Source organism: Sinohyriopsis cumingii, chromosome 14 (genome assembly GCF_028554795.1).
Source record: "Sinohyriopsis cumingii isolate HCF-2022 chromosome 14, ASM2855479v2, whole genome shotgun sequence".
NCBI classification, from domain to species: Eukaryota; Metazoa; Mollusca; class Bivalvia; order Unionida; family Unionidae; genus Sinohyriopsis; species Sinohyriopsis cumingii.
This window is the reverse complement of record NC_142974.1, coordinates 38311531-38331685: the sequence shown is the minus strand read 5'-3', so window position 1 is coordinate 38331685 and position 20155 is coordinate 38311531. Positions and strand designations below refer to the sequence as shown.

The 20155-nt window shown below is 33.9% G+C and overlaps 1 protein-coding gene across 1 annotated transcript in view; it reads right to left on the bottom strand.

Moving 5' to 3' along the window:
* Positions 1-14763: 14763 nt before the first annotated feature.
* Positions 14764-20155, bottom strand: part of LOC149783607 (uncharacterized) — a 42668-nt gene continuing 37276 nt past the window's right edge. The window contains exon 9 of the mRNA XM_089931857.1: positions 14764-19845. Coding sequence (XP_089787983.1) covers positions 19720-19845 — 126 coding nt within the window. The 3' untranslated portion in view covers positions 14764-19719. The remainder of the gene's footprint in view (positions 19846-20155) is intronic.

The window sequence follows — 20155 nt, the reverse complement described above, 5'->3', positions numbered from 1 at the left end:
TCTTGAAACACGCGAATATGTTAAAATCTTATCATTGTGAGATGTTCAACATGGTTCACTCTCTCTCTCTCTCTCTCTCTCTCTCTCTCTCCTGGTTTCCCATGCAAATCGTGATTTCTTCGCCTTATATCTGCAATGTTTGTTAGAAAAAGCGTTATTGACGAGCAAAACTATAATATAACTTACTTCGATGTTTCAATTAAATGTGTGTCTACTGTTATCGTTGAATTATTGCCATAATCTCGAACCAAGTTATTTTCATATTCACCTTTGAAACATTTGCAATTATTTAATTTAAGGGATATAAAATCAATTAAATATTTATTTCTGACTATATACTTTTATTTTAATACATATAATGATATTTCCATGTAACCAATGATCTCAAGATCATTTCAAGTAAGAATTATCTTACGTGTTCCAGATTGGTATTAAATTCAGTAAATTGTCAAATGGCATCAAAAGTACTTTAATTATAGCGCAGTTATTCAGACGGATTTGCTCAATGAATTGCTAAATGATCCCATAATTAGTATTTGCAACTAAATTATTTAAGGAGGCATTGATTATACAAACTTGCAAGCAAACTGTGATAATTTAAATTAAGATGGTATCAGAGGATAAACTTAGATGATACCAACGTCAACAGAGGAGAAAGTGCCAGGGTCGTTTGATGACACCGTGGAAGTCCAACGCCGAGAAATGGATCTCCCCACTAACTTGCTAAAATTATGTGCAAGCATTTTGGACCATGTTAATTTTTTCCTTGCTATGATCTATAAATAAAACTATTTGATATAGTAACATGCTTTTCTTACATTTGCACTTGTACAGTACATAGTATACACTTTCAATAATAATGAGCACACTGCTAAGTAATACAAAATAAAATTCAACTGATCAAAATAACTTACTGCGCTCATTGTCTTATAAAAAAGTTTTATTTAGGATAAATAAATATTCTTCATAAATCAATGTATTTTTTAAAATAGGCATTAACATATTCAAACCAGCATATGTTGACGAGAAAAAAACCTAATCCATTAGCATACTGAGACCAGTCTATATAGGCAAAAACAATGGCATACCCCGACGACATATACATTTTTCACGAAGAGAAAATGAAGCTTGTGATGGGTGATGTTTACCTGCGGACCTGGGTTCGAATCTCTCTCTCTCTCTCTCTCTCTCTCTCTCTCTATATATATATATATATATATATATATATATATATATATATATATATATATATATATATATATATATATATATATATATATATATATATAATTGGTCGCCCGAAGAAAAGATTCAAAGACTCTATCAAGGACAGCTTGAGATGCTGCTCGATAACTATGAGAAATCTCGAGTCCTTGCTCCATTGATAAACACCTCGTTAGGGTGCAGCTGTTAGTAATGGGTGAAAAACCTTCGCGGATGTCCACAGAACGAAAGTCGCCGACGCCAGGGAAGGCAGGAAGGTTTCAACATCAAAGAACCAACCCATGCCTCTAGTTTACACACTGCTCCAGGATATGCGCATCTCATATCGGACTCATCAACCACATGAGGACCTATCAGCGAAGAGCAGCGCAGGATTAACTTATCGAGCCCAATCCATCAAGGTCGTCTAAGGATGGTGCTTCATCAATATCGGTGATAAAATTAATAATGTCATTAACGTCTTCGTCCAACAATTTTGCACTTTCATTAAAATCTTTAAGCACTTCGTAGCATCGCTGGTCATCTACAGATGGAGCTACTAAATATAACTTATTCCATTTGAGCCGTCTCATTATCAAATTAAGTAATAACTGCGTGTTACCAGACCCAGATGGACCTATTATTATCAATCTGATAGAATTTGGTAGCGCTGGATGATGTTTCACTGGCTCTTGCTTTCGTGTCGCTGAGAAATCAATGACATCCATGTTATATAAATATAAAATAAATAATATGGATCTATAATATGTTCGACGTAGAGCACATACTCCTAAGAGTATGCTAGCAACAGTAATAACAAAAAACAAGAAGCGTGCACTTACAGGAATATGTGTGCGATGTGGTACAAAAAAAAAATACAAATTTATTTCTACCAGTAAAATCGGTGGTGATATCGCTACTTCATTATGAAAATTACCACGAACTCCATGGGCGAAATACCCAGGAGAAAAACATCTTCCAGTATATAATTATTGGGTCCTGTATCCCGACTTGATATCCGTCTTGACGAGCGAGATGGACCAAGACCTGGTGAATATCCAATAAACGCTACTGATCAAGCATGTCACGAGTATGATGTAACTTATACAAATCCAGATCTGCACAAAGACATATTGCAGATGTGAAGTTGATTCATGGAGTAAATTCCATAAAAATTAAATTTCTAAAATAATCATTATCTAGTTGGTTGATAAGATCTGAGGTGAAAGGTAAATTATTATTCGGAGCTGGTAATTAATTATCATAAAATAATGGAATCGATTTATTATAGCTCAAGAGGATATTGGAATGGTAGAGCTGCTAATAGTAAACTCGCTGATGCAACAAATATCACACAATATGTTGCTGCAGCGTGGTTAGCACGACAGGCAATGTGGCAAAATTACCTACCACCACCTAAAAAGATTCCACATGCACATTTTGATGCCAGCGTTCCCAATGAAGTTCATCAAGCAGATATTTTGTTTTTACCACATAATACAAATAAAATTGAAAGATGTCGATTAACATACAGATACGCGTTGACTGTCGTTGACGTTGCAAGTAGGTATAAAGAAGCAGAGCCGTTATGAACTAAAACAGCAACTGTAGTTGCTTCTGAACGAATTCATCAACGAGGATCTGGACAACAAGGTTGTCTACGATGGCCAAAGTTGCTACAGGTTGATCCTGACAAGGAATTTCTTGGTGTCTTGTCGTCGTTGATGAAGCAAGATAATGTCAAAATCAGACGAGGACATACTGCAGTTCATCATGATCAGGCAATTGTTGAACGATTTAATCGAACACTTGCTGAGCGGTTATTTGGATATCAATACGAGAAGAAAATAATTCAGAGCGACAAGAGATCTCGCGAATGGGTTGCAAGATTACCAAGTGTGATAACTGCGTTAAATAATTAAATTACTCGAACAACTGCGTTGAAGCCCGTTAGCGCAATCAAAAGAAAAAAGCATATACTAATACAACAATATGAATTTTCAAAACAACCAGTATTAGGTTATGTTGCTGTCAGGTATTTATATGAAACTGGTGAACGTGAAGGTGGTAATAAAGAGCTACTGATCCTATTTGGAGTATTACAACACATACAATTTCTGGCGTAGTTACATCTACAGGTAGACCTGCAATCTATAGACCTTAAGCTGCTCGTCAACGTGGATTTGTACGTGAACAATTAAAAGTAATTCCTATAGACACACAAATACCACCACATTCACTTAACTAGCTCCTCGACGTAGATTATATTCAAGACAGGTCAGCATTACATTTTCGCGTGTGTGACCAAGACTATTTTTATTTCTATCTACGGCAAATTGTCTTTGGATTACTAAGAAATTTGTTCCACAACATTACCGTATTACAGTTCATACAGTGATTATTCTGTTGTTGTTTTAGCGCCATGATGAATTTAACATCGAGATCAAAATTGCGTTTATTTTTTTATCACATTGTTTACAACTAATTCTTTTCTTATTTTATGAACAGAAACTTCGTTGTCGCCTTTGAGATTTCCTGTGAAATTTATGATAATCCTACGTAGCTGAGGTATTCTCCTAACTATAGAAACTGCATGATAAACTAAATTTGACCATTCGATATGGTCATCAATAATTCAAATATTAGTACATGCAATAGTTAATCCTTGTGAAGAATGAATCGTTATAGCATATCCTAGCGTCCATGGAGATTTGTCCTTGACGGAGTCAGGAGTTAACGCGTTCTCAATAACACTTACAGAACTAAAATACTATCATTTAATACAAGATCTTGTTTTTATAATGATCCTGGAATTTCAACTTCAATATTTTTTGTCGTCGCGTATCTGATTGGCAATAACACCATGCTACAGGTAGATCTGGAAAAAAATCTTTATGTAACAAAAAGAATTGCTTTTGCAGTGCATCACGAACTATCTTTCTACTCGCAACTATCAAATCATCTGGTCTCCATAAATTCCAAAAGTTGTTAATAGGAGTTTCTGAAATTATTGTACGCATTATGTCACATTGAATTTTATTTGAAGTCTGAATATTTTTTTAAGCTCACTTAATTCTGGATCAAGCACTCTATGATCATCAGTTATTTCTTCATAATAATCAACAAAACTCCTTAACCATTCGTGTGGAGACAATCCAACAAAAGGTGGTGGTTGACCGTGATCGCCACACATTATTATAGCAGTATTCTTCAACAATAGCCAATCAAGAAATATTTTTAATGTTTCCAGCGGCACTGTACATATCTCATCCCAAAATATAATCCTTGGAAAATATTTTTCACCAGTTCGTTCAGGAATCCATTCGTGTCCTTTCCATCTATAAGGCTGTGAAAAGTACAAGATTTTACTCCTCGTTCGTTCATTTCTCTGGAGAGTCTATGTGTAGGTGTTAAAACAATCATATTAAGATGATACAAAGTATTCCTACGAAATAATTCGATCACACTTGTTGTTTTACCCATAAAGATAAACAGTTTTATGTCTAGATACAGGATCATATACAGATGGTGCTGATGACAATTTTGATATTTTATTATTTTTGTAATAAATACCTTTAATCGAAACATCAGCGGATTCTGAATAACTAAGTATCTTTTCTTGCTTTTATTCTCAATTCTCCCCATGATGCATCAGCGCGTATATGTAGCTGTTCTAGCAATCCAGTATTCTTGCTGACGTAAAATGAATCTGTGGCGAGTCGAACTGGAAATTTAGAAAACCTATTTGTCATCGATAATAAATTTATCGAAACGTACGCGAGCATTGATGATCTTAAATGAGTAAACTGAGGTGACTCACCATCAATATAAATATACCTAATTTTTAGTTCTGTCCGATAAGTTAACATCACTTCGACTTATAAGCGTATTTGTCTTTGTTTTATCAGCAATTATAAAATCTAGTTCAGCATCATCTATAATCAATGTTGTGCAATGGCGTTTATGATCATATGATCCTCCTTGGGTGAATTTACCTATTATTTTCTGCCCAGACCTTTGCGATTTTATTCTCAAAATTGGTCATATCAGGATTTTCATCATCAGAATATTTATTTTGTTGTGGTAACCTAACTTGTTTCTGCGAACTATATGATATAATTGCTTCACTTGCAACCAACGATAATAATATTTCTTGAATCAAACATATATCGAGATAATACTATTGGTGCCCAAATTTTCTTTGAAATTTTTTTACCAAACCAGACATAATAAATCATATGGAGATCTTTAGCAAACTTAAATGACTCGATGCAAGCAAATCCAGTCAAGTCAAAATATGAAGGTAGGGTCCATTTATAGATACTCTGGTCATTTCCTGGCTTGGATGTCCAAATCTGTTAAAATATCCAGAACATTCCCCCATTCCAAGAATACTTCCGGTATAATATGCAACCATATCATACGAAATAACATCGTTGTAATCGTATTTAGTATTCCATAATCCACCGTGTCCATATGCGACATATTTTGATGTTATATCATCGAGAAAATCAAATCGAGTCGGTTTCCACGAATTTTTCTCTTTAGCAAAATGTGCCGCAACATATAGAACAGTAAAACTATCATTCAGTGGTTGTTTGTCATCGTCACGAGGTAAATATCGCCGCGCAAGATTTTTCATTTCTTCGTGGAAAGATTCTGTACGATAAATAACGCGAATAGGCAGTACAAACTGATCATAGTTTCCATCGGAACTTTTAAATAACCATGCTAATACAGGATCGTTCTTACTTATTTCGTTAATAAAATCAAACATATCACCGTTATACCATTTAACAGTTCGATCTTGTGGAAATATTGTGACCAAAGAAGTCCAAGCATGCTCATTGTGATCAACGATATCATCGGCGGTACATTCGCCTTATATTTCGATTCGTATAAAACTTATCCTGTTATTGTTTTTATTATTGGGAATTTTAGTTATTTTTTCTAACTTAGCAACATCTTGTATTGTAGCTCCTTTATCCTTGACTGATTCAGCCCATGTGTATATTTTTTCACGTCGTAGATCTGTTAGTTTATTTCCACGTATCGCGTTTGTGAGGTGTTCTGAAATTCGATCGGTTACACATTTTAGCCTTGACAATGACGATAATTTCATTGGCTTGAGATCATTAACGTTACGTTTGTCATTCAGCGGATATATTACATAAATAACTACAGTCGCAGGGTACGCTCGCTCTTAATACGGTTTGTCAATATTAGTCAACATTCCTGGTTTCGAATTTTTATTTAACGTAAAAAAAGTTCATTATGATGGACAGGGTCATGCTGTCACGGATAATCCAATTATCGTCTACCGATACAATAAATTTTACTCTAAAAAATATCTTTGATTGTCGAGACAATTAATAATCATCGCCGATCTTTTGTCGTTCATTGTAACATCAATAACATTTTTATTTATAATAATTTTAAACGTAGACCACACATGAGAGGTACCATCGTCGCGAAATTCTTTCTTGGCGTTACGAATAATTTTAATCAGTTTTCGTCGGATCAACCAAGGATCGATCTTAGGTAATCTCTCAAACTCCTCAAAGTTATAATTAAGATAAACATATAATGATTCAAGCGAAAACTAATTGCAATTGGTTAATGATAGGTTCTGCAACTCATTGTGACAAAGCTTATGTAAACGAATTTTGTGGAATTCATTTGCAAAGTGTGCGGAGAGGTAGTTAAAATAATTTACGATCTCCGATAACACCTAATCGTTTATTAATCGTTTCAATGTCTAACATAGCTGTTTTAATATCGCCAAGTTTTATGTTAATATCAACGAGTTTTACGTCAACAGTCAACGGATTTCCAAAGCATTCCTCTTCGATTTCATTCATTTTTCTAAAGTTTCTACGAAGATTTGAAAACATATTTAAGTGAAGGTCATACTCAGATCCTAGTGTGTTAATTTAGTATCTACGTTATTATAGTAATTGTCTACATACTTTTATGTTGCGGCATCCTCATCTGATGTTGTATCTCTTAAAACAACTTTTTTTCTGTCCATTCATGATAAGTTCACCTGTCATTGTATCACCTGTAGATCGCAAATGATTAGCAACACTTTTTTTGCAATTTCATTTCCAATAGTTGCGGATGATATATTTGAGTCCCTGATTTTTCCATCATTGGTAACTACTAGAATATTATCCGTATTAGATCCGAGAACTCGTCTAGGTCATTCCATTTGATATTACTCGTCTTCAAAACACCATGTTTATCCTGAAAAACACAAACCTCATCTGGATCAACTCCAGAAAGATTCATAATATCAGCAAGTTCATCTTTAGTCGATTTTTTTCTTGCCTTTTATCGTAAAAGATCTATCTACCGTTATTCTTTAAGATTTTATTTCAATCGCGCGACGATACCGTGTGCTTGTATAAATGTGCACGACTTTATGAGGTGGTGATGTTGATCTCGATACAGCATGGAGTACAGCTATTACTTCACGGCCGCATATTGGCGGCACTTTTGTTTTGGTAATGTTGAATATCAGATAGGCGTTGAAAACGCCTTCACTTTGTGAGGAGTTTTTATTATGTTTACGTAATTTAGAAATTCTTTTGTTGGAGCCAGCCCATACGAATTGAAATTAAAAAAGTCCACGTGGATCAATCGCGAATGCAACCCAATGGGTACCTCGGAGAGAACATTCATCAAGATTAACGATACCGGTTTCATTATTATTTGGTTGTTTTGGTAATTGATCACGCATAAGAACACCTCTGAATTTTCTGATTTTTAATTTTTTAACAGGATCAAATAAATTAAAATTTGACATCGGTGAAAAACTATCAAACGAAGTGTTCCTGGATGTCTCAGGAAGCGTCCGTATCTTGTTCCCGGTAATCTTAGTTAGTTCACTCTTTTTTTAATCCGTTGTCTGTTGCTTTCTTTAGTGCCATTCCAGCGGCGGTTCCAACAGCAACGAGCCTTTGCAACGGCATGTACGGCTGCGTCAATTAACGTTGAAATAGCTGCGAGAAGTGGAAATATACCATCTGCTTTAACAATATCTTTATTGGCACCCGCAGTAAGATCAAATTTTACGCCAATATTTGATTGTTTAGCTTTATTAAATCGCTTAAGTTGACATTCTGACAATAATAGATTATTTGGACCTGCTGAAGTTTGTTTTGATTTTAATGATATTTTTGTTCCAGTTTTCTTTTTTGATGCTGCTTGAATCCTTTTAGTTTGACCAGAAGTCAAACTGACACTAACATGAAGATATGACATTATAATATCATGAACGATGTAATTACATATCATTTGATGTTACATATTTTACACTGGGGCATCAATAACTCTCATTTGTCCATCGTGTTGATTACAGAGCAATTGCTGTTATATTTAGCGGCAAATCAATGTTACTTGAAGGTGTTCTTCAAGTAACATTGATTTGTTGCTCAATATAACAGCAATTGCTCTGTAATCACCATGAAAAACTGTTGGACCAACTACGGCAACTGGAAGTAGTGTTACTTGAGCTCGAAATTGAACATCGACAACAGATTGTCTTGATAATTCAAGATGTTCAAGAGAAAAGTAATAAATCGGATACAGCGTCGTGAAATTTAGCTGTGATATTTCAAACCAGTGTCTATATTTTGATCACGTCCCATAAATGTCATTAATCGATGATATGCACGTGCTACATGATTTTGATCACAATTTAATAATATATCCTCAGATGGTTCTTGATGTCCGTTTGTTCTTAAAGAAACTTCACTAATTCCAAGTTTGTCAAATATGTTATGACTACGTTTTTGTGTATTTGTTCGGGTAAAATCCTGAAAAACAATATATATATATATATATATATATATATATATATATATATATATATATATATATATATATATATATATATATATATATGTCGTGGTGCAGAAACACCCTGTTGTGAAGCTATATGCCATGTAAGTAAACCATTAAAATAGTTTGAATACTGTCTGTAGTTACTGTTAACCATGATAACAATGATTTATCACCTGAATCCATAAAAGAAAGTAGTTTTTCTTCGGCAATTGTTGGGGTTATTACTGGCATCCATAACGAAAGTTTTGTTAGTATTACTTTACCAGCATCACCAGCAGGACGCCAAATTGCATCATCGTCGGTAGATTTTCTTACAAATGCAGTTGTATGTCTAGCCCCAAATATAACTTTTCTAACGTTTCTACAAAAGCCAAAGATGTGAGATAGTGGAATGGCGCATGAAAATCTTCTACGATTACCTTTCAACATTAATCGTCGTGATGTAAATCCTAAGTTGAATTCTGGATTAGCTCCATGAACCAGAGGCCACACAGCAGCATCAGCAGTGTCGGTATCGTTTCTTGGTCGCCTTCTAATATACGGTCTATGCTCAGGCTGGTCAATATCATCTTTGTAAAACATCATTGTCGGGCCGGCTGATCTTGTATAATCATCTGAATATCTTGCTAGATCTACAATCGTGGTGGTAACGTCGACGTCCTTTTGAACTGATTCAATATTTCTTCTGTCAATAACATACGTAGCACTGTCAAATAATGCAATAATACTGTTGTTGACAAAACCAATTCTAACATCACCTGCATATTCAGTATCATCGGTTTATATAATTTCACCTTCTACTTCAATAAATACTTCAGCGGGTATAAAACATCTGCCTGTATCTTGTACTTGTAATTCAACTTGTCCACGTTGATTTGGTTGTCGTGCGTCACAATAATAATATTGATAATCGCGTATAGATTCATCCTTAAGATCTGGCGCATCCATATCAAATGCGGGATCGGATACAGGTTTAAACATTTTATTATAATTGCCATGATCTAAATCATGGTCGCCTAACATTTAGACCACTTCCCGAAATAAGACTCGAAGTTATATTTTTGTTCTGCTTCATTAGCCAACTCTGATAGTTTTTTATTTGCGGCTTGATTTATTATCTTACTGACATTTGCAGGCATATCGTCAGTGCTGGCCAGTTTCGCTGGTTGTGGTTTTCATCGTATTAATCGTGTTAGTCTTTCTTTGATTGCCAATAACGATTTATTGGCAATATCACCAATTGCGTTAGGAATTTTTTCACGAACAAGATCAATATATTTCATTCCTAATTGTTTTGCAATTGGGGCTATCCTCGTAAATAAACATTTAACAACATCACCAAGTCCAACACCGTAAACTGCTTCGTAAGTTGGTAATCGTAAATTTACTACCCTGACCATGATCAGTCCACGTTGAGCATTATGGATGATCATTTTAGTTGTTATTCATTTATCTAATCGTAGCGATTTTAATCGATATAATAATCATCAGTAATTTCATCGATGAAAGATCGACAAACATTAATGTCCATGATACCACCGGTAAATAATCGCCGACAAATATCAAATATTTTATTAATGTTTTCTGAAGAATTGTTTCTTGCGAGTTTTCCTCCAATCAGAATTTCTATTCTATCTACGTCAGAAAGAACATTGTTAGGACAAGCGACAAGACCACTTCCTTCTGCAGATAAACCACTTCCAGTAGCGCCGGTATCAGGTTCTCGAAGCATACCAGGAAAAATATATTCTTCCTCTGGACTTGTTAATCCAAGAAATCCCTTCTAGCTTGTACGTTTTGTTGAAATTCAATTAAACCTGAATAACTCGGTTTGATAGAATCTGTATCTATATAAACGAGATATATTTATTTTAACCCAAAGTTCAGGTTTTCGTTTTTTAACAAAATTAGGTTTAACAAATTTTTCACTTTTCTCATATCCAAGTGCAGCAATATCTATTGTTCTGTTATGATCGCTTCGAGTATGTTTGATAAATTCAGGAAACAATATACTTACAAATCTCGATGATTTCTTTGTTGGCGTTTGTAGCTTTTCTCGCTCTATTTGTTTCTGCGGTGGAGGAAGTTGATAGGGAGGTTCTTGTCTTTCATCTTCGGTTACAATTTCTTGTTGTTTTATTTTTCTCCATTCTCTTTTAAATTTTTGAAATTCAGAATCATCATTCTTGAGAAAGGTTTGATTAGTACAGATGAGATACACATCTCTAATCCAATCATCTTCTGTAAAAGAATCAATATATTTTACTCTTACAGAATTATCTAACTTCGTAATTTTTAGCAATATCATAAACATTTTCTGGGTCTGCATTTATGATAATTCTAAAACCCTTTTTAGTCACTTTATCTTGAGGAGGAGATATGGGGTTGGGTTCAGGTTGTTCTTTTAATTGTTGCCTAAGTAACGATGTTTTTCTTATTTCCGCTTTATATGCAATAAAATCAAAATCATTCTTTCTAACTTGCTTACATCCCTTGTACAATCGCAATATCCAACTTTTCCAAGTGTCTTTTTAAACTGGTTTTTCATCATGTGCAAGCTTTAACAATTTATCTCTATTACTAAAACTTGTAATAGCAAATTCAGCCAATTCTCTTGCTGTTTTCATTTTTATTACAACACCAACAATGTCTTCATGTTTTATTGCTTTTGTGTTTCCACCTACAGCACCTTCTTCAAGTTGAGCCAGTGGTTGAACACTTGAAAGATCTTAAAAATTATCTCTTGTTTGTTTAGCTCTTTTTGCTATTTTTTTTTAGTTTTTCCAGCAGTTTGTTTTAGTGCTGGAAGTATACGTTCAGGAGCTTCTGCAAGTCTTTCAGTAGCCTTTGTAATAGGTTTAAATAATTTGTATGTACCTTGTGCATATTCAATTTGAGATTCTTTTCGTTCTTGAAGTTTTCGTCTGAAAGAATCACGAACAGTCAAAACGTTTTTGATTGCTTCTAGTCGGTCTCGAGCTAGTATAGCTCTGTAAGATTCTTTAGCTGGTGGCATTATTGATATGATAGTGATTTAATTATAGCAGCAGAGAGGACAGTGACCATAAGCTGGTTCAATTTTAAAACATACGAGTAAACATTTATATTTCAGTTCGGGAAAAAAGCAACAAAAAAAAAATAAAATAAACTGAACTAACCCAATTAGAGAAGCCTCCGCATGGTTAGAATATTTTTATTTTAACGTTATTTACGTTATTTAATCTTTTTTTACGAAGGCTTTTTTCGGCAATTGGACCTTTCCAAAAAGTGGTCTGTTCATACTCTCTGCTGCTTCCCATATTCTGAGTATATGGACATTTTTAGTTCATGTATTTTCACGTAATGTTGAGTAGTTGTATCACTAATTATGATTAAAGTTAATGCATAGTGACATAGTTTTAATAGATACAATATTTAATGTATATTAACAGTGTTTGTTTTATATATGTCTTCATCCGACATGGATCGTTGAATTTTCAAAATGATTTTTGTCTCAGAAAGTGTACATCTTCATCTGAATTAAAACGGTAAAAATGATTGCTTATACTTATGATTAAACAGCAATAGTTTCGAACCCGCAACGTTTACATACTGTTCACAAGATATGTAAGATCTACATGATCACGCATGTTATGCAACAGGTGTTTGCTGATTTGCATCTCCAGGAGGTTCATTCGTTTTATTATCGCGGTATTTAATGTTGTTATCGGTACGTACGTTGCTGTATTGTTAGGAATTGTTAAGTTTCTTTGACTTTCCCATCATCTTTGCCTATGAAAAATCTCTCGCAGTCCAATAGTTTAAATGTAAATATAACTGCTTATGGTGGCTGACCCAGATTACTGTACCATGGGGGAACAACTCTATATTATCGCGGTACTGGCCTAACTTAAGTATGGTAACACACACACATATTATAATAAACATAAATGTCAACTTATCGATAGGATGAAATGTCCACGCTTGCACTGGCTGAATATTTCCACCATAATAAACGATCCAGTGACTAAAATGAACCCACTAATGTCAGATAAGTCGATTTGTTGCTGTTGTTGTTGTTGTAGGGTTTAACGCCATTGTTCAGCACACGATAGGCTATACATGGCGGCCAGTATTAATGGTGGAGGAAGAACCCCAGATAAGTTGAAATCAGATGTAACAACACCAGAAATTAAAAATACAACATATATATATATATATATATATATATATATATATATATATAACTTTGTCTGAATTTTACGTATAATGTGAGCAAAGAAATCTATATATACAAATGAATATAGTATTGATATTATTATTACTGAAATATGACTGATTTAAAAAAAAAACAGTTTAACTATTAATAATTTCCTATTTATGTAGGAGAAGTAGGATCATAAGCAACGTATTGTCAATTCTATTCCATATTGGCTACCATGGAATGAAATTACAAGCATAAGCTTGTTCGGACATGTACGTCGCCATCTCTATATGACCTATCATCATCAGGCATCGGACGATACACTGAGTATATTTCATAATCTAGATCAATGCATATATATTAAGTCTGACAATACATTTATATCTGAAGATCAATGGAATTGCATGCACATTCCAAACAAGTGATGTTCATTGAATGTTGACATTTTTGAGGTAATTGTTTTCTGACAGATTTACGTCCTGCCTGACTACAGCTTTACATCTGTGAGCAACGGATAGACGGCGCGTATTCAAAAATATTCGGTAAATCCTGTTTGCACGAAAATACAGCGTTGGAGTATGATATCAACTCCTTTATACCAATGTTGTTTTACCACGCACACACACACACACACACACACACACACACACTAATTCATCATAAGGAAACGAAATGCATTGGCATATAGCTATTTTCGTAACACTGTCGTTGACTTTGAAATATCACAATTGGTAGTATAGATGAAATATATCCCCATCAAACGTACCTCATGATTATATGTTACACACAATGCAATTTGATTCATCTATAGATGTCTAGCATTTATAAAAGAATGGCCCTTTCCATGTTCATTTAGTTAAACACATATAACTATTCAACATAAAAAACTGAATTTTGCATAGTGCATTATGTATTATTAGTTACATTGCGCGCATGAGCGGCTTGAAACAATTTTTTTTTTACTTATCAAACAAGCATCAAGTTAAAGGAAGTTAACGCAGAAATAAAATTATGTAATTAGCTCGAATATCAGTTTCATCATGTTTTCTACTCGAAATGCACAATGATTTGCAATGGAGAGGGGGTAATTTTTAGTCTTTTGTATCTTTACAGATTTATTGTATCACTGCGTTGTGCATTTTAGATATTGTGTATGATTCCACTCCAAATATATTCAGTACAAGTAATGTAAACTCGATCGTGAAAGTAGAGAGCCCTATTTGCTGAAATTCATTAATTTGAGTTTCGCCTAATTCTTATTTTCTCTCCAGCAGCACTGCTTGCTGACAATAGTTTCTCTCTGTGTAAGGACAATGTAAATAAATAACACACATGAAAATTTGTGTGTTGAGTTGGCGAGGGAGGTATGAATGTTTGCGTCTGTGCTTCATTCTCTTACGACATATATAAACATATACTCGTCCAGTCATATGAAGTATAGGAAATTTGCACTAGAATAGAAAGTACTATAGGAGAGCATCCTTCAGCTCAAGTGCTATATAGATCAATTGACAATTTTAAAGAACAGCTTTCAGCTTAAGCACTTTATTTACCAAAACAACACTACGCGTGAACAGCTTTCAGCTCAAGCACTATGTAGTTAAAACACATTTATAGAACTGTCTTCTATAAAGATTAGGAAATACGGTAGAGGTCTTCAAGTTAAGCGTTATATGCATCATGAAACACTAGCATTCTCTCAGAAAAGTGTATCTAATAGTATCATAAGAGAAAAAAAAGACTATAATTATATTTAAAAGGAACACAAAAGCAAAACAAGTGAGATGTAAAATGCATAATAAATTGATACATGAAATAAAACGTGTTTAAGATAAAAATAAAGATTCATATATATTTGTGTTATGTATGTTTAACTTATATTGTATATTGACTGAGGGTGGTGAACGGAGGCGTGCTTTAAGTGCTAGAGGAATATTGCATCCGAAAAGTCAGTTTTTCGGAACATATTGTTTGCTTTCTAAGTCAAGTGACTGTGATTCTTAGCAGTCTTTGCGAATATATGGTCTGGGTTTATAGTTGTGTTCAGGTATAAGACTTTTATAAGAATTATTTAAATTGTTCATTAGAATTACAAAGTGAATATTGACGTTTTAGACTTAAACACTACATTGGGATTATTGAGAACTCATTCCAAGACATCATTGAAGGCATCTTTGTGGTAAATCAGTATATTCAAACTATTGGAAATTCATGCAATACCTTTGAACTTCTGAAAGAACATTTATTATTATGCGGAATTCAAATCACATTGCTGTAAGTGTCTCTTCACTTTGTATTCTAGAGATAACAATTGTTGCATGTTATTCAAATTGTTGGTTTCACATTTTTACCTCTGTCTATTTATGGGTCCTGTTTGGCTGAGTGATTTAAAGTGCTACCCTTTACCTATCATTGCCATCTCACATCTGGCTGCTTGTGTTTGGGTCTTGGGCTTGGCCAGTGTGGGTCGGTGGTTCTTACCTATGTTTTCTAGGGTTCTGCCTACACCAGTTATAAAGGTCGCTAGGTATATAGCCTAAAGAACGTTTTAAGGACAGTGTCCATTAGGAATGTCACAATGTATTATGCAATTTATTTCTGAATATAGATTCAGATTAATATAAGTTTCATGTTTAAAGAATAAGGGTCAATTAATATGTCAAAAAAGTCTCAGTTCAACATATATAACATAAAAAAATCAATGATGTTGATATATATACATAGACTATTGCAAGTAGATTGTAATCAAATATCTATGCAAGTACACAATTTTGATCAACGTATATGAACACTAATGTTACATTTGTAACAAAAACACGCACAAGAATAGCATAAAACTATGCCAGCTATATCTATGAATGTATTCCACAAAGGCAATAATGAAAGCATGATTTATACTAGAAATAAATGACAAAAATGACAAAAAGGTCAATATTGTCTGGTTTTCAAATTATAGGTTTAACGCCATTTTCAGCACTAGACGAGGTTTACAAAGCTGCAAGTGGTGGAGAGAGAACGAGGAAAGACACATGAAAGAACCACCGAGCAACGGTCAGCTACTGGTAAGTTTCTCATACACATACACATACGTCAGGCAGGCCGGTACTCATGCCCATGGTGACAAAGGTGAGATGTGAGTGGTTTGTAAAGGCCAACGCATTAGACTGTTCAGCCACCTGGGATTCCCGCAGTGACCTGGGCCTTTGATCAAGGTATGCGGTCATGAACTAAACATAATGTATATAAACCAGTGTTTTCTTGGACTTAACATGAATGTGGCATACATATGCTTCTTTACTAAACTAAGTAAACGTATTCCAATATAGCTGGTCTATAGCGAGTTCTGGATCAAACATTAGTCTGCAAAACACATTTTCTCTGAGCCACAATGATCCTAGTTTCGACCTTTTGATGCCAAGCGATGGGGCACTTACATACCTAAAGTTCAAACCCTACACATAATGTGATCAGTGCATATAGTCTAGAACAAAGGTTATCATACACAAAACATTGTTTTATCTTCATTCACAATATTACTGACAGTTGAATCACAACAGCCAAAGGCTTCGTTCACACGTGAAACATATTCACAAACACTAATGAAGGTGCAAAGATTATTTTTGCGGTAAAACCATTTCTCTTTTCATTCAGCCAGTGATTTGACATTTATTCACAAACAAAAGGCGTCTTCATTGCCCCAAGTTCAAGCAATTCACAAAGTTTGCTCCAGGAATGTAGAATTAATGTTTCTTTTGTGGAAATCATATTTCTTCTTTAAATCACATTCGCATTGAACTTTCATCTTGAAATCAACATTCTTCTCCCTTACACTAAAAGGAGTCACACATGAAGCTTTGTCCGAGAATGCGATAGAAAAATAACGTTTTTCTGCAAAAGACATTTTAATTTGTTTTTTTCCCTATTTGTGACCTTGACCTATGACACCAAATTCAACAGGCTTTTATTGTATTCCACGTTCAAGATATCTATAAGCATGGTAACGATGGATATTGTAGAATTCAAATTATTGTGCAGAAAGTAATATTGGTAACAAGTAGATGGTTGGAAAGACAGATGTAAAACATATGCATTATGATTATAATGCCTGAATGGTGCATATTAAAGTTCTATTCAAATCTAGTTAAAATATAATTACACCAAAACAAAGGTTAGAAGTAAAATCTTTCTAAACAAGGTATGTATATAACGGACTACAAGATTATAAATCTAAGATAAAGTAGTGGGAATGCTGTAGAAACTATATGTAACAGAAGATCGTAATAAACCAGTACACAAACCTCAAAAGATAGGTAAAAATTGGTTATATCAACATTGTTTTCAACATGTCCTAAACTTTCTCAGCTAGTACATCAAAATAAATTTAATTACACGAATTTCCAAAAACAACAATCGTATGTTTCACAATATTATGGTAATCATTTGTAATTTAAAAAATTCTTACAAAATTCGAAGTTTCAAAGACAGCAATGCATGGGAAAGAAAATAACAACGAAGACGTTCAAAGTAGCAATAACTATGTATGGACAAGTACATTAAACATCAGTTAAATTCACGATACATTTCAAGTAAATAAGGTAATATATAACTCACAATACAATAATACACTAAACAAATAATGATTACTATGCTGTAAATAATTGCATAAGGCATAGATCAACCACTTCTTGATATATACTATTTATATTTTGGTGACAATTGATATAACAAGTAATGCAACAAATAACCTGTTCCTTAAGGACTTAGAAAATTGAATTGTGTTTGCTCTATTGCAATGTCAATCAAAATTTAATGAAGCAAAGATTTCATAGGATTTTAATACGTGATTTTGATGTAAATGTAATAGCACGTCAAAGCAATACACACAGTGTACCTTTATACCACATATGTGAAAAATAGTGGCTGATCAAAGTCACCGACAAACAAATGTATGCGTGCTTTTGAGTCTGCCCTAAGGAACATTATAATGTTCATACTATATGTATCTCTGGTATCATTACAAAGAAATACCACCAGCGACTTTGGAAAACTTGAACAACGTAATTATTGATAAATATCAAATTGTGTTTCGCACACTAGCTATGGCTTAGTCTTCCATGAAGCCACGAGAGCGATACATTACTTTTAATTCATTCAATAATCTCAGTGTGATTATGATACATAGTGGATAACAAAGATCCCAAGTCCAAAATAGAACAGTATTCTGAAGGACTAATGACCAATCGATGAATTTTCCAATTAGATGTGACTTCCGGGAAATATCTTTTAGGATGAGCATTTGCAAAAATCAGGCTTTCTTGGGAATGTTATTGATTAGTGATCATGACATTGAGAATTAAATTTTGCACTAACTACGGATTTTTGATACCATATATGAATAGCAGCAATAATGATTACGCAATATGCTTTCACAAACACGTACTAATTATGCATTAACACACTACTGATACAACACTATCAATGACAATATGGATGGATTACAAAGCATTGCTCTGCTTAAATGAAGTAGAGCTTCGTGTCAAGTTACACCAGTTTGGTAGTTACGAAACTAAGCCAAATTCAAAGATTACAACATCTATCTGAAGCATGAACAGATCGGTCACAATGAGATTGTTTTGGCTACAAAATGACAGTACATATGACTTAGATGACATATTGTCAGATAAGCAGAGCTGAATACAATAGCTAATCTAAGTAAATCTCTTGGGAAATATAACTGACCATGACTTGTTTTTTAATCAAGCATATATAACTTTACATGATACATCCTTATCGCTAGTTACATGGATCTGAAAACAAATGTAGCAGAAACTGAGCTACATGCATACCCAAGCCTAGAACAATTGAGCTTAAAACAAAATGCAATCACGTTCCAAGAACAATACAATTCAGGTTGGTGTCCTAGTTTTACATTGGTGAGGCACTCTTCATTAAACGTTTGCATGCTAAGTCGTGTGATTCCACAAGACATTTTCTGAGTCATTAGTCTAGCTACAACCCCTACCCAAAATAAACTGATCTTAACTCATAGATAAATACAAATCATCGAACATAAAATGCATTCACAGTGACTCACATTCTCTGATATCTTTAGCACTTTCCATCACGCATTTACAAGCCATGGCATGTGACTCTGTAAGTATTAGTATTTGAGAAAACCATTTTAATATGAAAAACTTAAGCGTGAACCCTAGTTTTAATGTTGAACACTACAAGCAGACAGAAAAATGGTGAACATTCATTATACACCACAAAGTCTAAAAACAAAGTCTGACACCAACGAAAATAAAGCAATGCACAACAAATGATACCACACTGAGTGGGAAGACTAATGTTTCACTTGAATTTGAGTTTTACTCTGTGACATAAAAGAACTAATAATTATTTAACATTCACAGTCAGTTTTTCGTTCAATGTATTTAGTTAATAAAGAATGGGAGGAAAGATTAAAAGCTTTGCTTATGGTGTCAAGCGGACAAATCTTGTAAATCTTTCGATAACAAATCTTCTAAACCTTCAATAATGATGGCCATGGTCTTCAAACTATTGATGCCCAAATTATTTTGTAAACAATTGTATACAAATTCCGGAGCCTGAAATGAAGATACAAAATAAGAAATATATTAAATAAAAAATATGATAATGGATCAAATGTTGGCTTAAATATTAGCAACTTTACTTAAATATGGCTCAGATATTAGCAATGTCTGTATACTGTGTTATAAAGGTAAGGAACATGCAGCATTTTCGAAGATGAAGATAGATTGCTAGTATAGTAAACTTCTTCTATGAACAGTTTGCATAATGTATAATTGTTGGGTGATTGCCTGATCATCCAGGCGTGAAGTTTTGTAATATATTTCGTACGAGAGATTATACCATAAAAACGAATCACTATCAAAA